This window comes from Anomalospiza imberbis, chromosome 15, assembly GCF_031753505.1.
Source record: "Anomalospiza imberbis isolate Cuckoo-Finch-1a 21T00152 chromosome 15, ASM3175350v1, whole genome shotgun sequence".
Classification (NCBI taxonomy): domain Eukaryota; kingdom Metazoa; phylum Chordata; class Aves; order Passeriformes; family Viduidae; genus Anomalospiza; species Anomalospiza imberbis.
Window position 1 is genome coordinate 3,970,593 of NC_089695.1, and position 26,666 is coordinate 3,997,258.

The 26,666-nt window shown below is 37.8% G+C and overlaps 2 protein-coding genes across 3 annotated transcripts in view; one reads left to right on the forward strand and one right to left on the reverse strand.

Annotated features, from left to right (window-relative positions):
• Positions 1 to 26,666, reverse strand: part of DOCK2 (dedicator of cytokinesis 2) — a 157,772-nt gene that overhangs the window by 81,063 nt on the left and 50,043 nt on the right. For both annotated transcript variants that reach the window (XR_011004276.1, XM_068205595.1), the window contains exons 26-27: positions 21,575 to 21,723; positions 14,894 to 14,986 (exon numbers count right to left, since the gene is read on the reverse strand). Coding sequence is in view for 1 of the 2 variants with exons in the window: in XM_068205595.1 (XP_068061696.1) it covers positions 14,894 to 14,986; positions 21,575 to 21,723 (242 nt within the window). In the remaining variant the exon portion in view is untranslated. The remainder of the gene's footprint in view (positions 1 to 14,893; positions 14,987 to 21,574; positions 21,724 to 26,666) is intronic.
• On the forward strand, positions 244 to 8,507 carry INSYN2B (inhibitory synaptic factor family member 2B). The gene is made up of 3 exons (XM_068205600.1): positions 244 to 1,810; positions 4,490 to 4,564; positions 8,034 to 8,507. The coding sequence occupies exons 1-3, from the start codon at positions 435 to 437 to the stop codon at positions 8,218 to 8,220; spliced, it is 1,638 nt and encodes a 545-aa protein (XP_068061701.1). The 5' UTR covers positions 244 to 434; the 3' UTR covers positions 8,221 to 8,507.

Here is a 26,666-nt window from a genome sequence, read left to right on the forward strand (position 1 = left end):
GTACAACTACGCATCAGAAATGAAAATGCCCCCAGAAGTTATTATGCTTGTTTAGACAACATGCAAATAAAACACATGTGACTGGTCCATCAGAAAAAAAAAAGCTGGATCCCTAATGGAGAGCTGCTGTCAAATGAGAGCCTCCAGGAAAGCCATAGACTCAACTTTACCTTTAAATTAGTTAACTGAAACAGCCTGTTGCAATTTCGTAATACGAAGACCATGTTAGCTGCAGCTGAGCTACAAGAAATCTTTCCTTAAAATTTATATTTTATTTATCTTAGTTTTGGTCTAATCAGCAATTAAATTTGAAAGAGGATCCCTAAAGAGAACATGCCAGTTGAAAATATACATAATAGCAAGGAGAAGAATGATAAGCTCCAAGAGTAAGGTGTTAATTTGTATCTTAGAAACAATATTAACATACAGGTCAAATGTCAAGTGAAATGGGTCGCAAAGAAACACGTTACTTACAGACTTTAAGTTGTGATTCAATGGCCCAGCAAAACATGAAAATGCGACCAGTGCTACTGAAAAGGAACAGCCTGGACTCAGCAGATTTTATGAGACACCCCCAGCACCGCAGGACCAAATCCCAGCAAGTCCGGTTCAAGGATGATGGTGTCAGCACCAAGGCAGAGCTGGAGGCCAATCCTGCCCGAGACACCGCACTCACTACTGGAAAAACTGAAATATTTAGGGATCACAATTTTTTGCTAACTCAGTCTCCAACTTTTCCAAGGGCTCAGAAGGGGCTTCGGAATATTGCCATACAAACTTCTCCCAGCCTCAGGAAACACTTCCCTGTTTTTAAAAGGAAAAAGCTGACAGTAAGCAAATCACTGACAGAAATGCCAGCAGAGCCTGAAAACTCTGTCCAGGTAAATGGCACCCTTTGTGAACCAGACATTCTGTCCTCAGAGCTCTGCTACTTGAGGATAAGTCACGACTTGGAGGATGGGTGCAGGAATAGTGAGGTGGGCTTGGGTCAAAGGTCATCAAAAGCACAAAGCAATGGACCGAGGTACTCGGGTGATTTCTCAGTGTCAGACAAGACAACTGCGTCTACACAGGTGCCTGAATACATTCATGTGAGTTTCCCACAAGACAGAAATGTTCCCCTGGATGCACCAGACACAACCACAGCTTCAAGTAATTCACTGCATTCTTCTACCGTCATCAACAGCAACGAAAGTCATGAAAACAGCACACTGTCATCTGATTCTGACAGAGCAGAGCCTTCCCTGAGCAATTCTGTGAGCTGCAGTGAATGTAACCCCCACTCTGCTGCTCCTGAAGTGGAGAAAAGCAATTCTGAGCCGCCTGCAGCCAGCAAAGATGCCAGCAGTAAGGAAACTACTCCCCTGTCACCCTCATCAAATCACAGCTCATCTCCTTGTTTCCTCAGAGACTGTCACCAGGCAGGAGAGCACAAGCCAGGTTCCAGCTGTGCGACGTTACCAAGCGATGCCTGCCCGCCAGTGTCACTGCCCAGCAGCAATGCATCCAAACCATGTCTGTCATGTAATACTGAGATCCAGAAAAAGTCCACCCAGTCAGATGCTTCCCAGTGTGACAGCTGTTTAGAAGGATTTCACATGAAGTCTTATCCGCCAAGGAGTGAAATAAACCCACAAAGCAACAAAGAGATTAATGAAATTAATCAAATTCACTTGGCACATGGAGAACTCTGTGCCCTACAAGGCAGGCTGCAGTCTGTAGAGGAATCCTTGCAGTCCAACCAGGAGAAGATAAAAGTCCTTTTGAATGTAATCCAAGACTTGGAAAAATCCAGAGCCCTAAGTGAAGGGTATGGTTCATTTTTAATATCAGTAATTCATCAGAAGTGTAAAGTAGATATTAGCATTCTTTTAACCTTTGCTACTGAAAAACACAGCTCTTCTGATATTTAAAGATGAGTCTGCAAAAATGTATCTTACACCCTTTTTGTGATGTTTAGGCCTCAGCAGAGAGGCAAGTCCTTTTATAGCTTGGCTTTAGCTGACACTGCCTTTACAAAATGCAATGCAAGACCCAGCTTAACAACTCCCTTTTTTATTTACATGTAGGGTGTTCAAAGCATGGCATGGGCAGACACACACCAAGTGCCAGACTGAGAACTAAGGACAGAGTATGTGAAGGCTGTCAGCAGGAGCTCACTTCAGACTCTCAGGTTTCAGAGTAGCTCCCTTCTCACCCCATAACAATGTAAAAAAACCCTGTATTTATTGTCACTATGGTGACTGTGCCAAGGCTACAAGCAGTATTCATGCATTATTATGCATTATAAATAATAATAATAATACCATAAATGCTACTAACATCTAAAGACTGGACAAAGTTAAAATAGAATTTTAAATATGTTTATGCTCAAAACAGGTTTCAGAGTATCCTAATAGAGCTTTCCAAGCTATCAACAGCATCTCTTACTTACAGCAAGTGCATGCATCTAGGACACACTTTAAAGTCTGTTTTGTTGTAAAGTAGTATATCCTTCAAACAACTTATATTTGAAAACTCAGAAACAAAGCAAGGGAATAAAGGTTCCATTTCACTTTTTAAAGAAAAAAGAACATGAAGAGACTATGCCACCATAAATTTAATCTTTAGCACAGGCATCTATCTCATGCAGGTAGATAAATCACTTATGCATGCAAAACTGCACTCTTAATTTTAAAATTAGATCATGTGTATCAGCTGTATCTCCTGACTACAATAACGACCAAATCAGGTAATATTCCACATTTCCACAAACTCTGCAAACACCACAACAAGGAGGCTGCACTGAGGGTTTTGTGTAGGAGCAGCTGCAGAAAGAGCCCAGAGCACGACGCTGCCGTGCTCACACCACCCAGCATCAGGGCTTTGCACTTGGTCCCATGGGCAGAACTCTCAGGAGGGAGCTAACTGAGGCCACGACTTTATATACTCCAATTTTCTTACAGCTTCTGATGGGAAAAAAAATCTATTTTGAAGATTTTTTTTCTTTTTCCAAGTATTTTAGCTTGGAATTGAAGTTAACTTGTATTTCTGTTGAATAACTTTCTAACTCACAATTCAAATAATAATTTACACTCATTTAAAAATTTAAAATAATATAAATCTGGTTAGCATGTGATTTTACTCCATACATGTTACCTTTTTTTATCAGGAAGCATTAACTGGTAATGTCCACCTGGCTTTTAGCATGAAAGTACTTTAATTTGCTTCCATTGTGCCCACAAAAATTCTTGTTCCATGTAACATTTTCCCCATACAATTCAGCTCCTGCCTCAGGGTTACATACCCTCTCTCAGAGGCTTGTTCCATATGCATTTCCAGCACCAAGTTTGTAACAGCCTAAACACAAGAGACAAAATCCACATAGACAGACTAACAGCAAAAATGCAAATAAACATTTACAGCACTCCAAACCAAAAATTCAGGTGAGAGGTAAGACTGGAGGCAGGGATCCAAGTATGTCTCAAGCCTAAGCAGTCATTTCTCTGTTGTAATCTTCATCCAGACACCACCTGACTGTGGTTCCATGGGAAGAGACAGAAAAGAACACCCACTCCTTCCCCCCTGCATGCACCTCTCTAGAGGAGAACCTAAGTTTCAATTATGTTTGTGAATCTGCCTATAGCAAAGACAAATTTGCAGTGAAGCACAGTCAGATTATCCAGCAATATTTATAATCCATTTCTGTTCAGGTACCACATGGTTGAAAAGAAAATTTGTCAAATATCTTAAAGTGTCACTCTGAGATTCAATGAGAAGCTTCAATGCACCTTGGCAGATTCATCTCACAGTAACACTGAATGTCCCAAGCACTTTTATTGATAGCACAACAATGCACATGAAGAACTCCCATTTCTCCCAAAACAATCAGAAAATTATTTTGGGACCAACTCATCTCCCCTAATTCAAATAAAACTTGTTAAATATAAGTGTTATACTTTCTTCAGACATAATGAGCCACCAATCTAAACCAGTTTCTAATGCAGGTCTCTCCATCAATACAATAAAAGTATTTCAGCTCTAGCTGGTGTTAAGCATGAAAACTCACTTTTCTTTTTTTCTCAACACTACAAATTTGTAACTTATCAGCAGTAAAAATCTCACTTGGTTATACTCAAATAAGGAAACATGAAAAGGGAAGACTGGAAAGCATAAGGACAGAGATCAGATTGATTCAGCAAATTGCATGGATTTTCAAATACTTCAAAGTGTGTTGGTTAGAAGCAGTCTCATGTCTAAGTGTTTTCATAACAAGTATTCATACCAGAACCAACAACCAGAACTCTTAACAGCATGAGGTGGGAAAGGTCAAGACAAGGCTCACAGGGCTTGTGTGTTTTCAAAGAAACCTTCCAGCTTAGAATTTGATAGTGGAATTTTTAGTAGGGCTAACAGAAGTGGTGAGCAGAATGGCTTTTTTTCCTGAAAGACTCAGAGCTCTGTTTTTGTGTCAGTAACTCCACATCTCATGAACTGCTGTCTGTTCCAGGCGTAACTTCTACCACACTGGGCAGGACCTCAACAACTGCAGCACCTGTCAGAACACGGCGTGCATCATCTACAGGTACCCTGCTTCCCCCCCGTGTTCTGTCCTGCCTGGACACCCCCCAGCTGCACAAAACAGTGCTTTGCTCACACCTGTAAAATATCTCAACTGTGACTAACCCGGTTTTTAAGAAAAGATCAAGTGTTTTGTATGAGGTGCTGGTTTGTTCCCCAAGCAGAAAGTAATTCACAGTGGTGGTAGCTGAAAGGAAAGGGGGACTGGACATGGGAGAATTCAAACAGAAACTTCCCTCTAAAGTTTCACAGTGTTATTACTGGCATTCTTTGAAGATCTGTGATGCCATTTCTGATGATGAAATTCCTCTGTATGGTACATTTTTAAAGCTAGGGTTTCTGTAATAATTTTAGATCTTGGAAAAGATAAATTCTCAGTTTTCTGAATGCCAGTGGGCTACAGCTACAGCTCATGTTAACCTGCAAACCAAACCCAAAAGTCCCACATTTTCTCTTCAGTTGTTACCAATTTCAGACAGTGCAATTTGAGTGTAGGCTACTTCAGATTTAAAGTGCAGTTCATCTAAACTTTTATGGCCAGAAAGCTTTTCAGGGCTGTGTTTTGGGAGCCGCATGTGTTTCAAATGCTGTGTCTGTACAAACACACTCTAAGAGCCTCCAGCTGTCCAGACATCAACCCCAAAGCCAGCAGCCAAAACATCTTGCTTGTGCTGCCCATGTACCTTGTCCACTCAGCAAGGGAATTTATAAAGACATGATCCAATCTCTGCAAGCTCAGTTATGAGGCAGAAACCCCACACTTTGAGTTACTTGATTACATTTACAAAACTAAAGGGTAAGAGAATTTTTCTTTGAGGATAAAACCTTTTCCTTCATTTCAAAGAACATGGCAAACCATTATCTTCAACAGTTTGTAATCACTAGAACTTTAGGTTTTTAATGGAAATAATTAATAGAAAATACTTACATGGAAGTGTTTTTTACACTGCACATTCTGCATGAACCAAATTTAGTAAAGAGCTTAATAAACTAGACACAGCACTGGAACCTATTGTTCAACATGCACCAGTCCCATACTGATGTCCTAAACCTCTGGTAATGAAATTTCCAAGTAATTAACATGTCATAAATTAAACACCACAACTCCTCTGAGACAAAGCTGTAGGTCTTCTTCCCAGCCCCCTGGATACCCTGGGAAGTTACATGACTTATCCAAGAGCACAGACTACATCCATTAAAAAAAAAAAAAAAAGAAAAGAAAAAGAAAAAAGAGATTTCCTTTACTTGATCATGGTCTCTGAACAAACAATCTCTGTGTGTTTTATGGGCCTAGACGTGAACAGGTCATTCCCTAGAATTTATATACAGACCCCCCCTTGACCACAGGATGCCTTCTCTCTTTGGAAAAACACCATTTTTTTTTAAGTTTACATGGTTTCAGTGCAGGATAGATCCTGAACAACAAGCACCATCATTCAAAGGAAAGAACAGAGGAAGTAAGGAAAAACTCAGGGGCCTTTTTGATTTACCAGGTAGTTTGCAACAATAATGGTGCCTGGAGGCTCACACTGCAATGATTGATAGAACATGCACAGAACACAGGTGCTCTAAAAAGTTTCTACTTTTAAGAGCCAAAGAGGAAACGGTAAGGAAACAATAGTTTTTAATTTACAGAGGTGTTCCACAGGAAGTGGTTATGAAAAAAGCATTCTGAGTGACTAATATTTGAAGTTCATTAGATAATACTCTGAAAGAAGCAACTGCCAGTGTTTGCTCCAGACAAACACACGCAGTTCCTGTGTTTTATGTGGCCTGAAATGTCCATGCAAGTATTTTCCCCTAAGACAGCATCACAGCTGTGATTAAAATCAAGTGTTTTATCTTGCCCCCAGTTTTCCTGCTCTTAAGGAACCTCGCTCCTCACCGCTGCAAGCCCTGCACATGCAGAGGGCTGGGTTGCTGTCACTGAACCATCTTCATCACACACAGTCCCCGAGTCAAACAATGCATTAATCTCACAGAAATCCCCCTGTGGATTACACTGATCACTAGAGTAATAAAGAGCTTTTCAGCCTAACAGTGACTGTAAATTTGGCTTTATTAACTACCCAGCAGGGATTCCAGGCTTGGGATTTTCCATCCAGGTTGCGTAACAGAAATGTTTGTATTGTAATAAACAAATGCAAGTAGCAACCAAAACCAGTTATCATGGGCAGTATTAAATGAAGACTGAATTGACCTCTTGCCTCTGGAGATGATATCTCCAACATTAAATTAAAAACTCTGAAGAAGGGTGGAGAAAAGTAACATGAGTGGGTGCTACTCTTATGTATTCTATAAACCCAACATTTAATTCTCCAGCACCCTTGGTCTGTGAATATTCAAAGGATCAAGTTGCAGTTTTAGTAATAAGCTGATGAAATGCAAGACTCAGTGATTTTATTTCACTTATTTCTGCTTTTTAAATATTTATTATACATTGCTTCTTGTTCAAGAGATCCTTCTACTCTTTTCTAAATGAAAATTATCCTCCTGCTTTATTTTTAACCTGTTGAGTTATATTATTTTGTGTAAAATCTCAAGACACATGAATTAAGGGAAACAATCTTCTAGTTAATTTCAACACATTATTTAATGATGATGGATTTTATATAAAAATACAACTAAAAGTTTTTAAAGATTTGCACATTTACTAACTTTACAGATTTCTTCTGATCAGTGCCAAAATCAGCTTCAGGGCCTTGAAGTGACATCCCAAACCCTTTAAATGATGCTCTTTTCCTCACATCATGGCAAATAGAACCTTTCCACTCTGCCCTAGAACCTTCACAGCAGACTCAGCTGATACAACTCACTCTCCTGCCCAGAAGAGATGACTGAAATAAGGAAAATACACACAATACTGCTTAAACCCTGTCCACACTGACTCTTTTGAACCTTACGTTTATTTCTATGCACTCATCTGCTCTTATCTAATTAACATCTTGGCTCTTGTTTGACATCAATAATAATTAGGGCTTTCAATTGAGGAAATGAGTTCTACTTTCCTCTTAACTAACACCACTTATCTCAAAGACTTACATAGTGTTTAATTTAATATATTTTTATTCCTAGTCCATGTCCTAGTGGGAGACACTCACATTTAACAAAGTTAAGCATGTGAGAGTTTTTAATTGCAAGCACATGACTGTTAGGTTATGGGATCAAAATCTGACCTTTGAATAAAATGTATTGAAAGGTCATCCTGGTACATTTTCATATTTGTACCATTGCTTTGGGCACACTGTTGGAATTCTTAACTCACTTAAAGTAATTTTCCACTCAAAAAAAAAAAATAAAGTGAACTTATTTACTTATTTTCAAAGGAGCAGCCCCTTAACCCCTTGTATTGACCCCAGGCTGTGTCACTGAATAATACCAAGTTATTCTGATGAGAGAAGCAGCCTTTGACATATTCTTTAAAGGGGGAATTTCTCACTTACTAGCATAGGTCTCTCAATTTTTTTCCATAGTGTAGAATATGACTTCAGACAACAAGAAGGAAGATTTCATCAGATTTTGAAAACACTGGACAATGCAGAGCAAAATCCAGCTTCAGCTTCACCTCAGAAGCCACCACCTGATCCTCCAGCTCCCGAGAAAAAGGAGTTAAGGAGAAAGACAAAAAAGGTGAAAAGAAAATGCTTCTGGTGGATTTGACTTCCTCATGCATCCTTTTACATTTCAAAAGATGCTAAAACAGAAAGAGCTTGAGAGCACACACCTGAAAATGTGCTATTATGAAATCACAAAGGTTAAGAATGTTTAATTAGAGTATTTGAAAAATCAAAATAATTGAATTTAATTAAATTAGCTCACTGAACAAAGGTGCATGAAGATACTATTTTCAAGAAAATAAATGGTTTCTTTCAAAAGGAAGTTCTCAGTTTTTTTCCAAGGACACTTTCATATGCTTTGTAAAGACCTTTTTTTCAACTTTCCAAAAATAACAAGGTTCAAATCTCTACTTTAAAAAGCAATGGTAGACAAAGCTAAGCATGTCACACAGCCTTTATTTCCCATTTATAAGAACATTGACTAAAAGGAAAAAACTTCATCAAGTTTTGAATGAACCACATTATCAAGAACAAATTCAGGGAAACCTAAATTATTCAAACAAATCTCTCCTCAAAGGAGACAATTACAGTTATTTCACTTCCCCACTGCAATATTTTTGTTGTTGTCCTCTGATATTGAACAACAAACAAAAGAATTTCAGGTTAAGTTTTAACTCTATTGTTTTCTTTGTTTGTTACAAAAAGCCACCATTTAGAAGTCATAATGGATTTCCCTGAAAAGAACTGGGGAGCAGTAAAACCAGAGAATGTCACAGTAACTCTAGTCTTAAATCCCTGCTCAAGCAAGGTCCAGTTCAGTGAATTTGTGTTGTGAGTATCTCCAAAGACAAGAATCCTCAGCTCCTTGGGAAGGCTGTTCCAGGTTTTCCTAACACCTAATCTGAATTTCCTGCATCCTGATTGTGCCCATTACATCTTGCTCTGTCCAAGGACACCTGAAAGAAGAGCTACATGGGTAATGAGACCTCTCTCCTAAGTCTTCACTTCTAAAAGACCGAACAAATCCAATTTTCATTGCCTCTCATCTCCCATGCTGAGCCACAGCCATCCTGGTGGTGTGAACTGATGTCGTTCATACACCTGGAAGCCTAAAACTGGACACAATCCCTTAGAAGTCATCACACAATTGCTGGATATAGAGGAATTACTATTTTGGCTACTGTCTTACTGAATCATTTGCCCAGTCTATCCGTTTAACATCTGTATTGCTGTAACAAAATAACCCGAGATTTTTTTTTTGCCTTAAGATGTAAATTAATATATGAAAAAAATTGAACATGAAAATATTTAGTGAACGGATCTGTATTGCACTATATATATATATATATATATATGCTGAAAAGATTTTATCAAATGTCAATGCAGCTACTTCTTTCCTCCAAAAATACTCAAGGTACCATTAGCACAGAGTGTGCCAATGGAACCCAATTTATGATTGGTGATCCTATTATTTTACTCATGAAAACATGGTCACCTTTCATATAGGGGGCAGGGGAGAAAAGGTTTCCCAAAGCAAGTTGAATGGAATGTACTGCAGATCTTTTCTTAGAAGTGGCCCTAGTTCAGGGTATTCCATAGATTAACCCCTGCATCTTATTTTTCTAAGTAATCCTGTATTAATTGTGCAATGTTAGTTTTAAATGTCTGTACAATTTTTGTACACTTCTGTGTTCCCTGAATTCTTAGGGTTAATTACACATTTGAAAATACATTAAAACCAATTTTGCACAGAAGAATTTTGTCTGGAGGAACTAATTTCTTTATAAAATAAATTTTTAAGAAGAAAATTTGCAATATGCCATGGCTTAATTGATCAAAATTCTAAAGGACTGACACTTAAAAACCATTTCCATGTTAATTTCAGTTAGTACAGAAATGACAGGAACAAAACTGTTGTTATTTTAGAGGCTTTTCAGAAGGAATTTTTTTACTAATATCTTTAGATGCCTTCAGCGAGACAGAAAATCTCTTCAGTAATAGGTTGTGGTTATAAAAAAGGTAAGAATTAAATGACTCCATCAGAACACATCACTATGTTACATTCAAGTACATGCACTGCTTGTGCTGCCGTGCCAAGAGCATTCCTTTTTTGCTTTAGTATTTATAATTGATGCAGTGAGGGGTTTATTAGTGTATAAATTATTCTTGTGCATTAAAATAATGCTTTAAGACCAATATCCCCTGTGGTAAAGTATAATAATAAGCAACACCAAGAACTTTAACACAAGTAAAAGCAGCAAGTTTTTTTTCTGTATTGAACCCATTTTTAATAATTTATGATACAAAAGCAATCCTTTTGCTTTACTTTTTGTTGACAAGCACAAAAACTGCTCAATTGAAGCTATCTGATATTGGGTTGCCCACATAATGCATATGATGCTTTCAATTTATTTTCAAAGGATCCCAATCATTTAATTTAAACAAACCACAGCCCTTTGGTTCACCACATTGCACCAATCAATTCCTGGGGTCAGGAGAACTATGCAAAACAGAAATACTCTTTTTAGTTTAAGAAAGTCCAACCTAAGGTGGTTACAAGTAAGGCTCTGAGTCTTTCTTATAACCTGAAGAAACATCAATACTCATACAATCTGAAATACACTGATTTAAGGGCTTACAGGTTACATATTTTAACATCTGAGCTTGATGGCATTCAGAAGTGTAACCAGTTTTTAATCCTCAACCTCCCAGTCACAATTAGCTTCTGTTTTCCAGATTCCTGAGTTGGGGGTTTTTGATTTCTCTCTCAGTCAGTAAGGTGTGGATCATGCAGGTGTGGATGTGAAATTCTGTTTGTGACCTGTGCCCCCAGAGCAGCAGGGAAGCTCGGGAGGTTTCCAGGCCAGCCAAGCCTCAGCCATGCAGGAACACATAACTGGAGAATCTTTGCTATATGAAAATTTGATATGAAAGCATTGGGGTTTCTTATTGTTTAATATTTTAAAAAAAATTATTAACTAATTATGAATTCCTATAGGAAATAAAAAAGTACCAGACACACACTACAGAATTTATAGCATGAGGATTGGAAGAGCAGCAGAAATTGGTAACTGTTGGGAGATAAAAGTACTGGCTACAAAAACTTCTCTGGTTTACGAAATTACAATATAATCCCTAAAAACAGCTCCTAGAGCAGGAAAGAAATGTTAGAAATACAAACATATTCTTAAATAAAATTGAAAAAGAATCCACAAATCCCCCATAAGTTGTCAAAAAACTCTGCCGAAAACACAAGCCACAGCCACCTGACAGCACTTGATTACAAAAATATTGTGGGCTTCTGAGAAATACATATTTAAATTATATATGCTATATATAAAACATTGCACAGAACGCAGAGTATTCCAATATTAATGTATTTGAAATTGTTGTTTTATGAAGTCAAACTTTCTTTAAAAATTAAAAATGTATGAATAAAATACTGATTTGTCTCCTGTAGCAGCAGTTCTTGTAGGCTTTCTGTTGGTTCTGTGCACTATAATAATCCTGCCAGCATAGACACACATCATCTTCCTAATGGCACTTGAACTCTTATGTATGCTTTGTACTCTTCTAGGCCCTTCAAATGTGATGTTATCTTTTGCAATAAAATAAGATATTTTTATTAGGTTTCAGGAATCAGTTAATAATAATCAATGTTTAGATCACAAAGGAGGGGAACAGCTCTTTTTTGGGAAAAGAAAAATGAATGGAAAACTAACAGGCATGTTGTGGGATCATTCTGCATTTCCAGGTAGAGCAAGGATGTCAATTTGAATACCAAACAAAAAAGCTGTTAGCTTTCAGCTAGACCATGAGTATATTTGATCAAATTCTCCAACCATGGCAGCTCTGCAAATAGTTTCTGTGGTCATTGTCTGCTCTGGAGTAGCTCTGCTTAACAGAGTTCAGAGATTTCTTATGGGCAAAGTTTTATTTGTACAATATTATATATAAATACTGTCTAAAAACATCTCTGCGTAGCATAGCTACACTTACTTCATCATGTTAAACAGATATTGTGAGCAAAGTCAACTTTGGAAGTACTAAAGTAAACATTTAAGGTGCATATAGTGGATTTATGGTATTTCTATTTACCTAACCTGGCCAAGACTGAAAACAATATTTCTGTGTTCTACATACTCTATGAATTTGACTTCTTTAATTCCTGTAGGAGGACTTCACTGCATGACAATGACCTTTATCTAAAAGTCTAAATCTCATGAAATATTCAAGGTAAAGCTTGAATAGCCAGTTTCAGACAATAAACTTGTCCCTCCTCATGGAAGCGTAGAAGCACTTCTACAACTGCAAACAGTCAAGGTTGTGTGGGGTTTTAAGAGTGAAAACAACCAAGCAGCTGTTAAAGCCTTCAGCTGCTAAAACACCACAGTGAAGGCAAGAATGGCATTTAACTAAGTCTTCCCTGCAGTAGCTGCAGAGAGCCAAATTACCTTTCCACCACCACCTCCTTCTCCTGGGGAGATTATTTCTTTCTGAGCCTAACTCTTCTCAGTAATTACATGAGCACAGCTCCCAGCAGGCACTTACCAGCTAAGCCCAAGGCAGAACCCTCCCTTTCCCTTTCCCTTCAACTGGCATCACAGCACGAAAAGATCCAGGCAACTATAAACCCAAATTTCTGCTAACAAGCTAGAAGATTGTGAGAACATCTGAATATGAAAATTAATCTGCTTATCCCTGTCAGAAAGCAAAAAAAAAAAAACCCTCAGGTAAACCAAATCCAGTTATCTGTCGGGTGCAAGGCATTTAAACTTGTAAGGAATTACAGGTCTTGTAAATTGTTCTTATCAGTATAACTCAGTATTTGCATTACTTTCCACAGCATTTTCAAGTTACAGTAAATGACACCGTAGAAGTTAATAAAAACACTTGCAATGTTCACAAACACAGTAAACAAATTTAAAATCTAAAGAGTAACCTCCTGTCCTCCTGGAAGTGATAGATTTAGCCCCATTTGAAATGGCTCTTATACCTGTATAACCTCAGCTACACAGTCCAGCTGCAGAAACTCCAGATGTCCCACCTGTCCCTGTAGAATTCACCACAATTTCAGCAACTTGAGCTCATCTAAGCATTCTCCAGGACATAATTCTTGACTATCTGCTTCATTTTGAAAAGATCAAGTATTCAGGCTTTCACAGCAAGACTGACCCTCTGAAAAGTGTTAAAGCAAACCTGAAAATTAACTTTGTGAACTAAAGTAGCACACAGAGCATGGAAAAAGCTTTTGTCAGTTCTTTCTGAATACAAAATACTTTTGTTCGTTAAAAACAATTTATTTGCATGTGAAAGGCTATTCTGTTAAGAAGTGTTGCTTCAGCTGTAGAATATGTAGCAATTTATTGGAATGCCACTTTGAAAAACCTCCTAAATGCCCAATATACACATATGCAGAGGTGCTCATGAACATAACTAGAAGCAAGAGAATGACATTTCAAAATTCATACTGAATTTGTTCTTTTCAGGTTAAAACAGCTGAAGAAATTACAGTAGATGGGAGGAGGAAAGAAAAAGAAACAGATTTTCCAAGCCATTTCAATTTACTGTAACCAGCTTGTTTCCTACTGGTTTCCTAATGGATCTTTTATGCAGGATTAAAACAGCTTCATTTTGCTTTTTCATGTGCTGTTTATGATAGCCAGAAGTGCTCCTTAATAGACTGGTTAGGTCATGCAGAACACTCATATCATGCTTTCCTTGTACAGAAAACATTTTCCAACACTCTAGAGAGCTGTAAGGGTCACTGGACTTCACTCCAAACCATTTCCTGTTGTGACCATGGACGTGCCCAAGGGTTCCACATGAACAACAACAGCCTGGAGTTCACATAAACAGCTACAGAGATGTCTCAAACCTGCAGATGTACCACCAGGGAGTTCAAAGCAACCATTGGCAAATATTTCCTCTGAGGAACTCAATTAGTCTCAATTATTAGGAGTCTAATCATTAGGAGGCACACATGCTCTGGCTGGCAATGATCTAAAACTTTATTTTCCAGTAGAAGTAAACAGGGAAACACAGGACATTTTAAAAGGCACACAATGTATCTCTTGTGGACAAAATCATTAAGTAAATGATGCTATGATTTTGTAGAATAAAATACATCTCCAAAGACAAACCATTAAAAACTATCTTCCCATAAGTGAGCAGTCTGAAGGGCAAGCTCCAAATTCCCAATGACTTCCTTGCATTCTCACAAATAGTCCAAATCCAGAGGAGCACTCAGGAGATGTGTACTCAAATCTGAATAAATTGCAGAACCTGTCCTCAAATATAACTCTTAAATCATGGAACCTCCACAAAAAAAATAATCTCTGGTGAGTGTTTAGTTCTAGCACATGCCCAGATATTTTTTTTTCAGTTTTACTCATACAATTTCACTTTTGGTTTGTAGAAATACTCTTTTCAATGTCTTAAACCATGTCCTTTATGCAGCTTTGTAAAACTTTCTTCTTTTTTGCAAATATCAACTAGCTTTCTATTTATCATTTGTTCTCTTAAAGAATGTTCAAATCTTACAACTACACTTCAAAAGACTGACTAGAGTGTCACAGCTGAATAAAAAAAAAGAGTAAAGCTTGAGACTTTTTAAATTAAAAAAAATAATTCACAAGGAATTGATAATATATTCACAATATATATATTGTGAATATATTTTTTCCAATAATTCACAAATGCTATATTTGCATTTTTTCCAGGATAACTATAAAATGAGTTTCAAAGCATTGAAAATGCATTAAAATATTACTCACAATTAATGGATCTCGTCCCATTGTAATAACAGTTCTGTTCACTGTGCGTAGTAACTGCACCATTATTTCTTGAATATGGTGATAAGTTGAAGCCTGCAAATGAAAAAACCAGAGTTTTGATATTAAAATCATATCTCTTTGAAAAGTAAGAAGAAACCAATTATTTCCATTTGACAGTTCAAGTTGTACAATATAACAGCCCTATTAAAAGAGCAACACTAATTATTCTTGCTCACACCGCTCCTTAGTTCCAGCAATTTCAGTGCAATACTCGTGTCCAATTTCAGCCCAATCTACTCCACAACTGGGTTTTTGTTTCAAACAGTCACTTCCCATCTCTCACTCAAAGGAGTCCTGTTCTCCCCCTAACTGAGCAGTCTGTAGCTTAACCCTGGTACAGTTAACTCAAAGCAAATTCTCTCACAGCTCCCCACATCTGCCAGTGCTCTCAGGACAGGCTGGAGCTCAGGAATGTTCTTAGCTGCAGTCACAAATACAGAGTTATCAAAGGAGAAAGTCATCTTCATTTACCTGAGCTGCTCTGGGAGGGCACAGACTGGATACAGTCAGCCCCAGTACTGCTCTTGTAGGCTGAAGGAGGTTTGTTACTGATTCTGAAACCCTGAGCAAATGAGAATGACCTTCTGTTCCCCAGTTTCACTGACCTTACTCTGATCAGTCAACAACTTCAGAAACCAGCATACAACAAGAAAGAAAAAGCCTAAGCAAATTTCTAGTAGAAAAGGATATTTAGCTTACACCAAGACCCTTATATAATGTCAGAAATAGCAGGGAAAGAGCACCACAATCACAGAAGCCATGGTGGGCTCTTAATCATGTTTCAGGTAGCTGAGCCCCAGTACTATCCCACTAGAAACTGCTTCAGGTCCTGTTTTCCCTCTGAGTCAGCCAACTCCTTTTTCTTTCTCCTACTCTGATTGCTCTGAATCGGGCCACACCCCAAAACAGGGTCCTTCCTCACATCTGGCAATTTGTCCACTATTACCACTTACTCCTCCTGTGTCCTTTGACTGTCGCAGCACACGTCGCAGTTGAGACGCCACAATACACAGAGTGTCACCACACAGTAGCAGGAGGCTTCCACCCACACAGAGTAACAGCAGACCACATCAGAAGGCTGCAAGCACCTGCCCTTCCTGTTCTTCAGCCCACCCTTTCCTACCCTCCTGTCCATGCAGTGCCCCTGTGTGCCCTCTGCTCCCTTTGGTGGTTGCTCAGTGCCCCTGGGCACTCCATGGCTCATTGCTGTCAGTGCTGCTCACCTGCTTCTCACAGCTGTGCCACTGGGGATGAGGCTGGGCCAGCCCCATCCCAGTCACCACAAACTGTGTGCCTACTTTTGACAATGACACACACAAGCTGAAGTGATCTCCTCACCTGTCACAGCATTTCAGAAGTTGTTATACTCTGTAAATGAACAATGTAGTCATGGAATAAATTGTGTTTGGTGTTTCCTTCTTTAAAATTTCACTTTTTCAGGTACAGTCCACTGTCTATAACATGACTGCACTTGAGAGTGGCTGCAGAGAAGACACATTTGTTGTTTTTATAACATTGTTTACCACTATAATTTAAAAAAATATTATCAACAGCCAAGACTGATAAACTATGTAGGAGCACTTAGCAGAAGGATGTTATTTGTTCATTACTTTCCCTTTTTTAAATTAAAAGATGAGGGCTCATATAATGTAAGTTCACTTCCACATTTCAGTACATGCTATACCATAATTAGTAACAGTTCAGAACATTGCATAATGAGTTTTAACATTTAGCCCTGACTCCATCATTAAAGATGAGCTCTATTCTTAATTCACAAATAGCACATAACAAACCTCTCCTGGAAAGACTATTACATATGCTCAAGCACACAAAGGTTATTTTCTGCTAGACTTCTGAATTTTCAGAGAAACATTAGCAGATGAAATAAAATGGTTTCTCTATGAAACTGAGACTTTCTTCTTGACAATCTAAGAAACAATTAGGCATTCAATACTGACACTGAGAAATTATCAAAAATTGTTTTCACACATTGTCAATACACAAGATTTCAGCTTTTATCTTACAGCTTCTAGCTTCAGAAGACAGTCTAACAACCAACTGCAACATGTTCTTTTTCAGATCACACTTCTCTTCACAAGGATGACATGGGAAAACCCACCATCATTTGGCTTCAGTCCACTGATTAAGCATAAAATTTTTTTATGAGCTATATTAACTACTTATATAATATATAAATGTTCCCTTGGAAAATATTAATTGTATTATTCCATTTAATTAAATACAGAGATCAAAAATGTTTGTCATCCCCGTTGAAAAGATTTGCCAAGGCATGGAAGAACCAGAGCTCATGCTCTGTAGGCAGGTCAGCAGGAGGGAGTGCTCTCACAGAACTCAAACACCTTCAGGTTCCTTCTTGGGCTGGATGGCAGAGCTTGGCACACAGATTAGTTAATAGAAAATCCAAACCAAACAAAATTTCACTCTCTTTCAAAAATATCTGTGCAGGGTAAAAGCAGATATTGTTTGATTTAGCTTTCATCTTCTATTTAAACTGCTACAGGATTGGGGCAGAAAAGGCAACTCTGTTGTTTCACAGTCAACCCTGCACTTCAGATTCTGATGGAGTGTTCATTTATTTGGACACTGGAAAACAGGGACTAAGTGAATGGCTGCTTGGGAATGACAATATTACACTACCTGTACTTGAGATACCCACTGGGAAACACTTCTGTCAATTCATTGCAGCTGTCCCTGCTCTGTGCCCTCCCTCTCACCCAGCTCTGCCCTCCTCCCTGGTGTGGGGCTCAGTGAGAAACATGAGAGGCCTTGGCACTGTGCACTGTTCAGCAACAATTAAAATCTCATTGCTGCATTATCAACTGTTCTGGTCACAAATCTAAACCATGGCAGTCCTCTGTGGGCAGCCACAGAGGAAATGAGCTCTGCACCAACCAGATCCTGTGTGCCCACTCTCGGGCGCACCCAGTTCTGTAACTTGTATTCCTTCTTTGACACACACACAAATAAAGGCATGTATAAAAGGATAACAATTTCTTTTTTAAACCATAACTCATAATCCTGCATCGTTCTGGCTGAAAAGTCTCTGCAGACGACCTTAAGGTAATTGACCCTGAAAGAACATGCAGAATTCTTGACTACATTCCTTTGATATTCTCTTTTGCTAAAGCTTTAAGATCCATCATAATTTAGGGAAATGCTAAAAAATTTCTTTACAATTTAAAAATGCTTCCAGGCTTGTTTGCTAAACAGCTTAAAATGCAACTGCTACCAATTACTGACAATGCACAGGACAGGAAAAGAGTCTTCATCTCTCTTGCACTTTTAGTCTTAACCAAGATTTCACTGTAGATTCCAAGAGAAGGCATTTACCATTACATTTAATTTTGTTACATTTACCATAACATTTAATTTCACTGTAGATTCCAAGAGAAGGCATTTACCATTACATTTAATTTTGTAAGCACTATAAATAAAATTTTGTTCTGATTCAAGAAATATTAAAACATAGAATCTATATCAGATTAGAGACAAAGTCACCTCATGAAGGGCTGCCAGACTGGCATGAAACAAAGTGTTGTAAAGAGGGAAAAGGGAAGTGGTTTAAAGTAAAACAGAAACAAAAAAATCACTGATTTCATCATGACCTTCATCAATGACTTACTTGCAGTTCTGAGATTTAACTGCATTTCACAGGTGCTTGAAGCACAATCTCAAGCTATAAAGCTAATTTCAGACATGATTAAATCAAAACAATGCCATTTATGTCCAAAAGTTGTTTGCTGGAGAGGAATCTTAAAATCAATCCTAGGCATCTCACTGAGATGCCCAACAGTGACTGTCTAGTCATAAAAATCAACACACAAACACTACACAAAACAGAGATTTTAACAACATGCTGGCTACCTGCAGAACCCAGCAGTGAGGCAGCAGCTGAAGAAAACAGCATTTGAACACAAGAATCTGATGATTCCCCTTTCCCACTCACTAAACAATGTGAGGCACAACAGTAGAGCAGAGCTGGTAATACCAAAATATCCTTTCCTTTGAAAAGAAAGCACATTCTTCAAAAATTCTGTAACTACTTCAAAGATCACCTCACAGTATAAATTTTCACCACATGAAACAGAACTACTGCTGTTTTTTCTTCCCTGTCCTTTGTGTGCCTTCTATTTCTGATGACTTTCACAGAATAAATGTGATGCAAAAATATCAAAGTTAAGTTTCCAAAAAGTTTTGAATACTACTCTGAAACCATGTTTCTCTACTGAGATGGAAAAAACAGAAGAAATAGGGGTAAGACATTGGTGTTATTAATATTGTAACATGATTCTGCTACTAAAGGCTGAAGCTTTCTCCTCCAGCAGGTCAAACCATCCATTTTCTTAGAAGGAGGCTAAGAAATGCAGGGAATGAATTGTTGAATAGAAAACTGCATTCATCTTAGTGTTCAAGTGTAATCCCAGCTGAAATAATTTGGTTAATTACCAAACTAATTGTCTGTATCTAGATCACACTGAAGAAAGGCATCCTGAAGGACATTGCCCAAACAATAACTTAGCCATATGTGAACTCTTTCATTTGCCTACAGGTTACAAAGTATTTTCTGCTGCAAGGCAAACACAGCCTTGAAACAAGAGTTCTCAATTCAGCTGGAAAAAAAAAAGTGTGTTACAATCCAGAGAAATCTGTAGTGGCTCTCAAAGACAAATGACTGTGTGGTCCTTGGATGCTGCTGTGCTCCCTTCCTTTGCTCCTTTTTTCCTCCTTCAGCTAAGTCATCTTAATAGAAAATTTTCAGTAGTGAAGCAGGATCAGTGTTTGATTAAAAAAATGCAATAATAATCCATGGATTCTTCTGTCAAAGAAGGGAAAAGCTACGAGTGAGGGCCACACATTTGCAGTTGTGGTTACAAACCTCAGTGTTAATGACACATGATTTATATATTCTAAAATCCATATTTTCTCTGACCAGAAGTTCTATTGCCAGAGGCAGGCCAGGGTATGGATTTTCTGCAACAGAAGCATCTGGTCCTTTTGTTGATACCCCAACTATTGTACAATATTTCTTAGGAATATGATGCCTCTAGAGGGCTCAGCATGTTCTGACACCACTGCTGGACTTACACTTACCCCCAGGGGCTTTTCTCCCTATATCAGAAATGCATCAGTATTCACTGCAAGCAAAATCTGTAGATAATGGTGACCTAAACATCTCACAGAGAATCTCCATTTTACCTTCCTTGAAAGAATCTATTGCAGAAATGCCACTTCTGTTGAACAAATTTCCATATATTTTTTTTAATGTATGTGTTTTAAATTTTCAGCAATTCTTCCGCTGTTCTGCATAATGCTCTCAATCACACAGAGATGAGCTACAAAACCATATTTTCAGTAGGCTTTAATGAGCCTTTTACATGTCAGCAACTGCTGCTATGGACAGCAACTGTTAAATTCAAAAATAAACTTCATTTATGTGGTACACACAAAGAAAGCATTACTCCATCTTGCTTTACAGCTGTGTTTTACCTTTTAAAGGATACAGTAACAAAACTGGTTACTTTGCATTATAGCCTTATGAGATGATAGCTTCAATTTTTGTCCTATCATACTTTCAGCATTTATCTTAAGAATTACATTCCAAATTTAAATGTTCCAATATTTCTTTTGTATCCCCTTGGACCAATCCCTCCTGAACTGCTTAAGTCTAAACCAATGAGGCAAATAGCTCATAATACACATGGGAAGATTGCCCTGTGCAAACTGAAAAGCCTCAGCAGTATCAAAGATTTTCATGAAATCAAGATATATGCTGTAATGATTTCATTTACCAGGAAATGATCCAAGGAGCCACAGTGAAAAACTCCTAAAATGACAGCTTGCCTTAATCCAAAGTCTGCAAAGTTTGAACACATGTATCAGAAAACTATAGTTGAGGAAAAATCAGCACATAGTCACAGGTTAAGGAAATTACAGCTTTCTTAATGTAACTACTTATGATGTTTTCTCAGAATAAATGCCTCAAATTTTTGAGAAGTTTCATTGAATAACCTGCTGCTCATTAAAAAGTGAGGGACTAAAAAGTCAATTGAACATTCTCTAAAATGAGGGAAAAAAGAACCATCCAGATGAAAATTCCAGTGTTCCAAAATGTCAAAAATCTGCTAAAGAAACTACAATCTCCAAGTGAAATATAGTAAAGAGTAATCTGCTTTACCCAGAGGTTGCTGAAAGCAGAAACCATACCTACAACATCTGTACAGTGAAAAGCATTTGTTTCAGAAACAACAGGGGTTTTAAAAAAGGAGCTAGATTAAATTTAAAATTTATTCTGTGTAATTAAAATAATTACAGAATAATTGAAAAGTTGTGGTTGGAAGGGACCTTGCAAGGTCATGTCGCCCAATCCCCTGCAATGAGCAGAGACATCTTCAACTGGACCAGGTAACTCAGGAGTCAGTATTCATCTTCAATACCTCAACTGCCCTTTGGTTTAAGTTTATGAAAAATAGGAGAAAAGTTCAATTTGCCACTGACTTGTACTAAATATTTGAAAGAGATTAATCATCATCAATAATTTACTTCCTAATCAGCTCAGGCTTTGTACAGACTTGGGCTCTCTACATCATCATCAATACTTACAGGGTCTTGACAGCTCAGAACCTCCAGGATGCTATTAAGTAATTCAACACAGTATTTCCTCTCCTGGACCTGGAGCTGCTGATCCTCCTTCTGTTCCAGTAATTCTCTCAGCTCTTTTGTAATCACAGGAAGCAGGATGTCCCTGCATTCTGAAAGAAAGCAAATTATCTTAACAACAAATATAAATTCAATAATATGTGCAAAATAAACCCTCCCCCAAACAGTGAAACACAATATGCCTTAACAGCCATAGTCCCAACGTGGAATTGTTGATTTTCCAGTCATGCCTCAGGAATATTCCAAACTTGTGTGGTATTTTCATAAGTCAACAGTATTTTCATATAACAAAACCAAAAGTTCCTGATAAAAATAAGTTTCTTCAGTTAAATTCTGAAGGCTGTTCAGCTTATATCAAACATTTGGGGATAAATTACTCACTTACATACAAAACATCTTGAAATTAATTGTGTTTAAGTAATGGAAAATTTTAATGTAAGAAAATTACTATATTTATTAACTTATTTCTGAAAATAAGACTCAAGCACCAGAACAGAACTATGTGCATAATTTTTGAAACATATCTTCTGAAGGCACAAAAAAGAATGCAGACAAAGAAAAGACTAGTGAAAGGCCTATCAAACCTGTGATAGTGAGAGCTGTGCATACATTCATCCTTATTTAAATTTAAGGAAGCTGACACAAATATGAAGTTACATTCCAGTCTCACACGTACATTGACTTTTTGAGAGAGATGCTTACAGGAAATGTCAGGAGTAAAAAATACACAAATTTGAAATAACTTTAATGAGAGCAGTATCTATCCAGGAATCAAAAAAACAAACACCTTTTTTAAAGAATGATTTAGAGCATCTGGACACACAGTGCACTCCCTGATAAACAAGGGCAAGGTGAGATATGGTGAAACTTTATCTAATGTGATTTAAAACAAGCCAGGGGCTCAGAATGCCCCCAGAATATGGGCATTAGTACAGGAAGACAGAAGGGTGAGAGAAGGAAGAAAAGAAAGAGACAAAGAGAGAGAGAAGGGTGAAAGAAAATGGAAGAGGGAAAGAGGGAAAGGAATGGAAAGTAGATTATAACTGTCTGAATTTTGCAGATGAAGCAACAGACACAGCCTCTGCAGATAATTCTTATTTGAAGTAACAGCTCCAAGCTACAGGAAGAGCAGCATAATTTCTTGCTTCAGAAAGTATCTCTACTCTTGGTAACTATTTCTATAACACTTACTGCAAGCTACAAGACAAATCTAACCCAATAACTAAATTACAAACTCACCAGTAAGAGAGCAGTTAAAGAACACATATCAACACAAGACCTGTTTGAACAGCAGCACAAAAATGAATTTCACACAGCCTACAGTTCCTTTATGTGCCCAATTCTGCACAGACACGCTCCTGCAGCTCCTGCAGGCCACAGACTCCCCTGGGCAGCAGAAACCAAAGGGCTGCTCTCACAGAACACAGAGTGGAGCCCAGCAGCAGGGGATACCAGCCCTCCTGAAGCTCTTCTATGTGGGTCTGTGCTCATGCACACAGAGAACACCTGCCCTCCACAAGTCAGGACTGGCAGGTTCGTGGTCGCCAGCTGCAGGCCTCAAATGTTACCAGTTTTCTGAAAATGAGATGTAATTCATTACCTAGCAAACACTTTCTTGATTTGCTCATATGAACCACTTCTAACGAATTGTAAATGAAACAAATGCAGTGCTATGAGCTGAAGCCAAAACTAAACCAAAGAAACATCATTAGCAACAAAAAAAGTTAAATGCGATGTCTAGAAAACTTGCTAAAATGTGATAGGACCTTTTAAATAAAGGGTTTATACATTCAGTCAACAATTAAGTGCAAGTTATAAAAGAGATTATTAGCTCACTACTCTTGAAAAAGCTAGTAAACAAAATTAAGTTCTGTTTTCACTATTATCTGTGGAAATTGTCCTTCAATTGTCTAAGCTTATCCAAGGGGGAAACAATTTCTAGTATGAGCAGTTCAGAATTTATTCATCAAGATTCTGACCCCTCCAAAAATATTTAAGCTATATTTTGTATATAGCACTTTTTGGTAACCAAGTTCCATTTAAAGGTGCTTAGCAGAAGGACCATACGTGTAAGAGTCTTACCGAGAGATGGCACAGATTTAACAGATTTTAAAGTAGATCAGATCAAATGAAAAAAAGGAATCACAAGCCAAGCTAGCAGTTCAGGCTGGATGTAAGGAAAAGTCTCTCCCTCACATGGACAGCCAAGCAGTAGAACAGGTTTCAGTCTCTGTCCTGGAACAACCTGCTCTGACCCCATGCTGAGCTGGAGCTTGGACTGGACACATTCCCAGATTCCTTCCAAGTATTCTTCAACTATTCTAGGATCCTTGATTGCCAAAACTGCTAATCAGAGATAGTGTGGCAGGAGCTTGGTGCACTGCAAATGACCGGTTTATAATGAAAACTCAGGAACTGAACAGAGAAGACAAGGATAGTAAGTGCCACAACAAGGCAAGAAATTTACGGGAGATCCTGAATCTCTGGAAAATGGACAGAGACTATCAGAAAGTTAGGAACAAAGTTACATATATGCCTGTATACATAAATAATTACATTTTTGGGGCTTTTTTAATCCATGGACACAAACATCAAGGTGTCCTATATCAGAAGAGATTATATCAAACTCATTACTCTAAAGACAGATAGGTGAAACCCATTTCTGGTCATTTTAATACCTAGAACTTGCACAGCATCTGTAGTGAGGCATAAACACTGTTTCACATATATTTTAAGCTGTATGGAAATACCCATATAGTAAAACTTCTCTTTTCTGGTCTCCATTCTGCTCCATCCCTGTGTTCCTCTCCAGATTCTCTGACTGTGTGCAGGACATGCTGAAGGAAAGATTCACTCCCAACTAAACCCCACATTTCTCTATAGCATTGTGGATCCCATACAGCATCAAACCCTTGGCAGTAAAACTCACCTGTATCCCTCTCCCTACCTGAACTCTGCAGTTACAGCAGACTTCTACCCATGGCAACACTTTGTGCCACAAGTTCTCTGCTTTCAACCTGCTCTGTATAAATTACACTTTGAATAGGGATTCATAACTTACTCTAACAATCTGCAACAGACACAGTAACAGCTACAACTAATTCAACATGAAGATGAACATATTTAGACAAATGCATTCAACATTTAAGTAATCTGCAATGACAAGTAGAAATACAGATTCCAAATCAGCAGCATGTGAGAAATTCAGCTGGCAACTCTTTCCCCACAACTACCCTTCTTAAAAATAATGCCCTGAAAACACTTGCACTTCAAAAGGCATCAGTAGGGAGTGCTGTGCTAACAGGCTGCTCAGAACAGCAGAGTTCAAAGTCACATCACATTATGTGACATCTCAGTCACTTTTCACCTCTCACAAAGGAGATGGAAGGTTCTTTGCACATTCCAGTCTCACATCTGCCAGGATAAACATACTTACTGCTTTCACTCCTTCAAAATAATATCCAGCTCAATTTTAAGCTATTAGATGTCCCTTTGAACTGTTTGACAGTTAGCAAATACAAAAATTCCTTTGGGGTAGCTTTCCAAGATTCCGGGAGCAAGTGGATAATAAAAACCTATAGTTAATGAGCTTTATTTCAAAAGCAAAGTAAGAGACTAAACTGAGCAAAGTCATTGAGCAAGAGGAATCCTGTCTTCTAGATAAAGTACACTTTTAATTTGTCCTCATATAGAAAACAAACCCCTAGGATTCGAGGTAAGTGTTATGGGTATATTAATCACTAAATTACATCTGACTTCACATGCCAGGGATACCCATTTGATCAATAATCAGGAAGCATAGATGAAATCATAACTAACAAGTTGCACCAAACACCTTAAAGAGGAGTGGGAGCAAACCATATTGAATTTAAAACTCCTCCATACCAGCATTCAGAGCTCACTTAAAGAAGGCAAAATGCCTGCTGCTGTCGACATCTCATTTAAAAAACACACACATGTATTTTGGGGAAAGAATCAAGTCTTTGACATAATTTTTCTTCCACATAGAGCCATTCCATACTCTTTAAACATGGAGAAGGCAGGGCTTCTTGCATAGACCAAATATTCTTATTGTACTGAGAGAACAGCTGAGGCAGAAGGTACAATTGGTTTCCTCCAGGTTTTAGAGCTAATTGCTCTGCTAGCTTCAGTAATCCCAGTTGTACTTGGCAATATAAATTAAGATTGGATCCATATTTGATACATACAGAATCTCCTAACATATGCAGCTGATCAATTATTTACAGGGTATTTTCAGATGTGAACAATCTTGAAGTGTCAAGCTACAATGAAATTCAAAGGTTGTTTAACTCTTCTTAGCTATATTAATTCCTTTAAAAATGGTCAAACTCTCCATTAATACTAATATGAAAAGAATCAATAGATCTTAGTAAGAAAATTCATTTTTTATGCTAATTAGTTTGATTAATATGAATGCTTTATGCCTATATTTTTTGACTGGCTGCAAGATAAACTTAGCTTGTTGATTATACAGGAGAATTACTTAATTTTGCAATGCACTTCAAGGACATTATTCATAAATAGAAGAAAAGGAAAAACTAATTAGGTTTTAGAAGATCCCTACCAGTTAAGATCATCCCATATGAGGATGAACTTCAAAGATATTCTGAAAAACACATACAAAGCAACTGGAAAAAAACCCAGTATTTGTAGCAAGGTAGGCCTGATCTCAGCCTGAGCCTGCAGGTGGACTAAAGTAAATATAAACCTGTAGTTGCTTCCTTGTACCTTTGGAAACCCAGCTAAAACGATTTCACTAGGACATCACATAAAATATGAAATTCTTGTACTATCTTGAGACAAAGAAAAGTTTATTGAACCAATATATAAATTTCTGATTATAATGCTAAGGTATCATTGCACAAGTTAGGTAAGGAAAATCAGCCAAGTGCTTGTTTAAACATCAGCAATTGACTGGCCTGGGAAAAGGAGAAAAAAAATAGGAAAATAGTGGAAGACTGTAATTGAAAAAATAGCTAAAATAAAACTTCATGCTGTAGTTGATGAGTTAGGC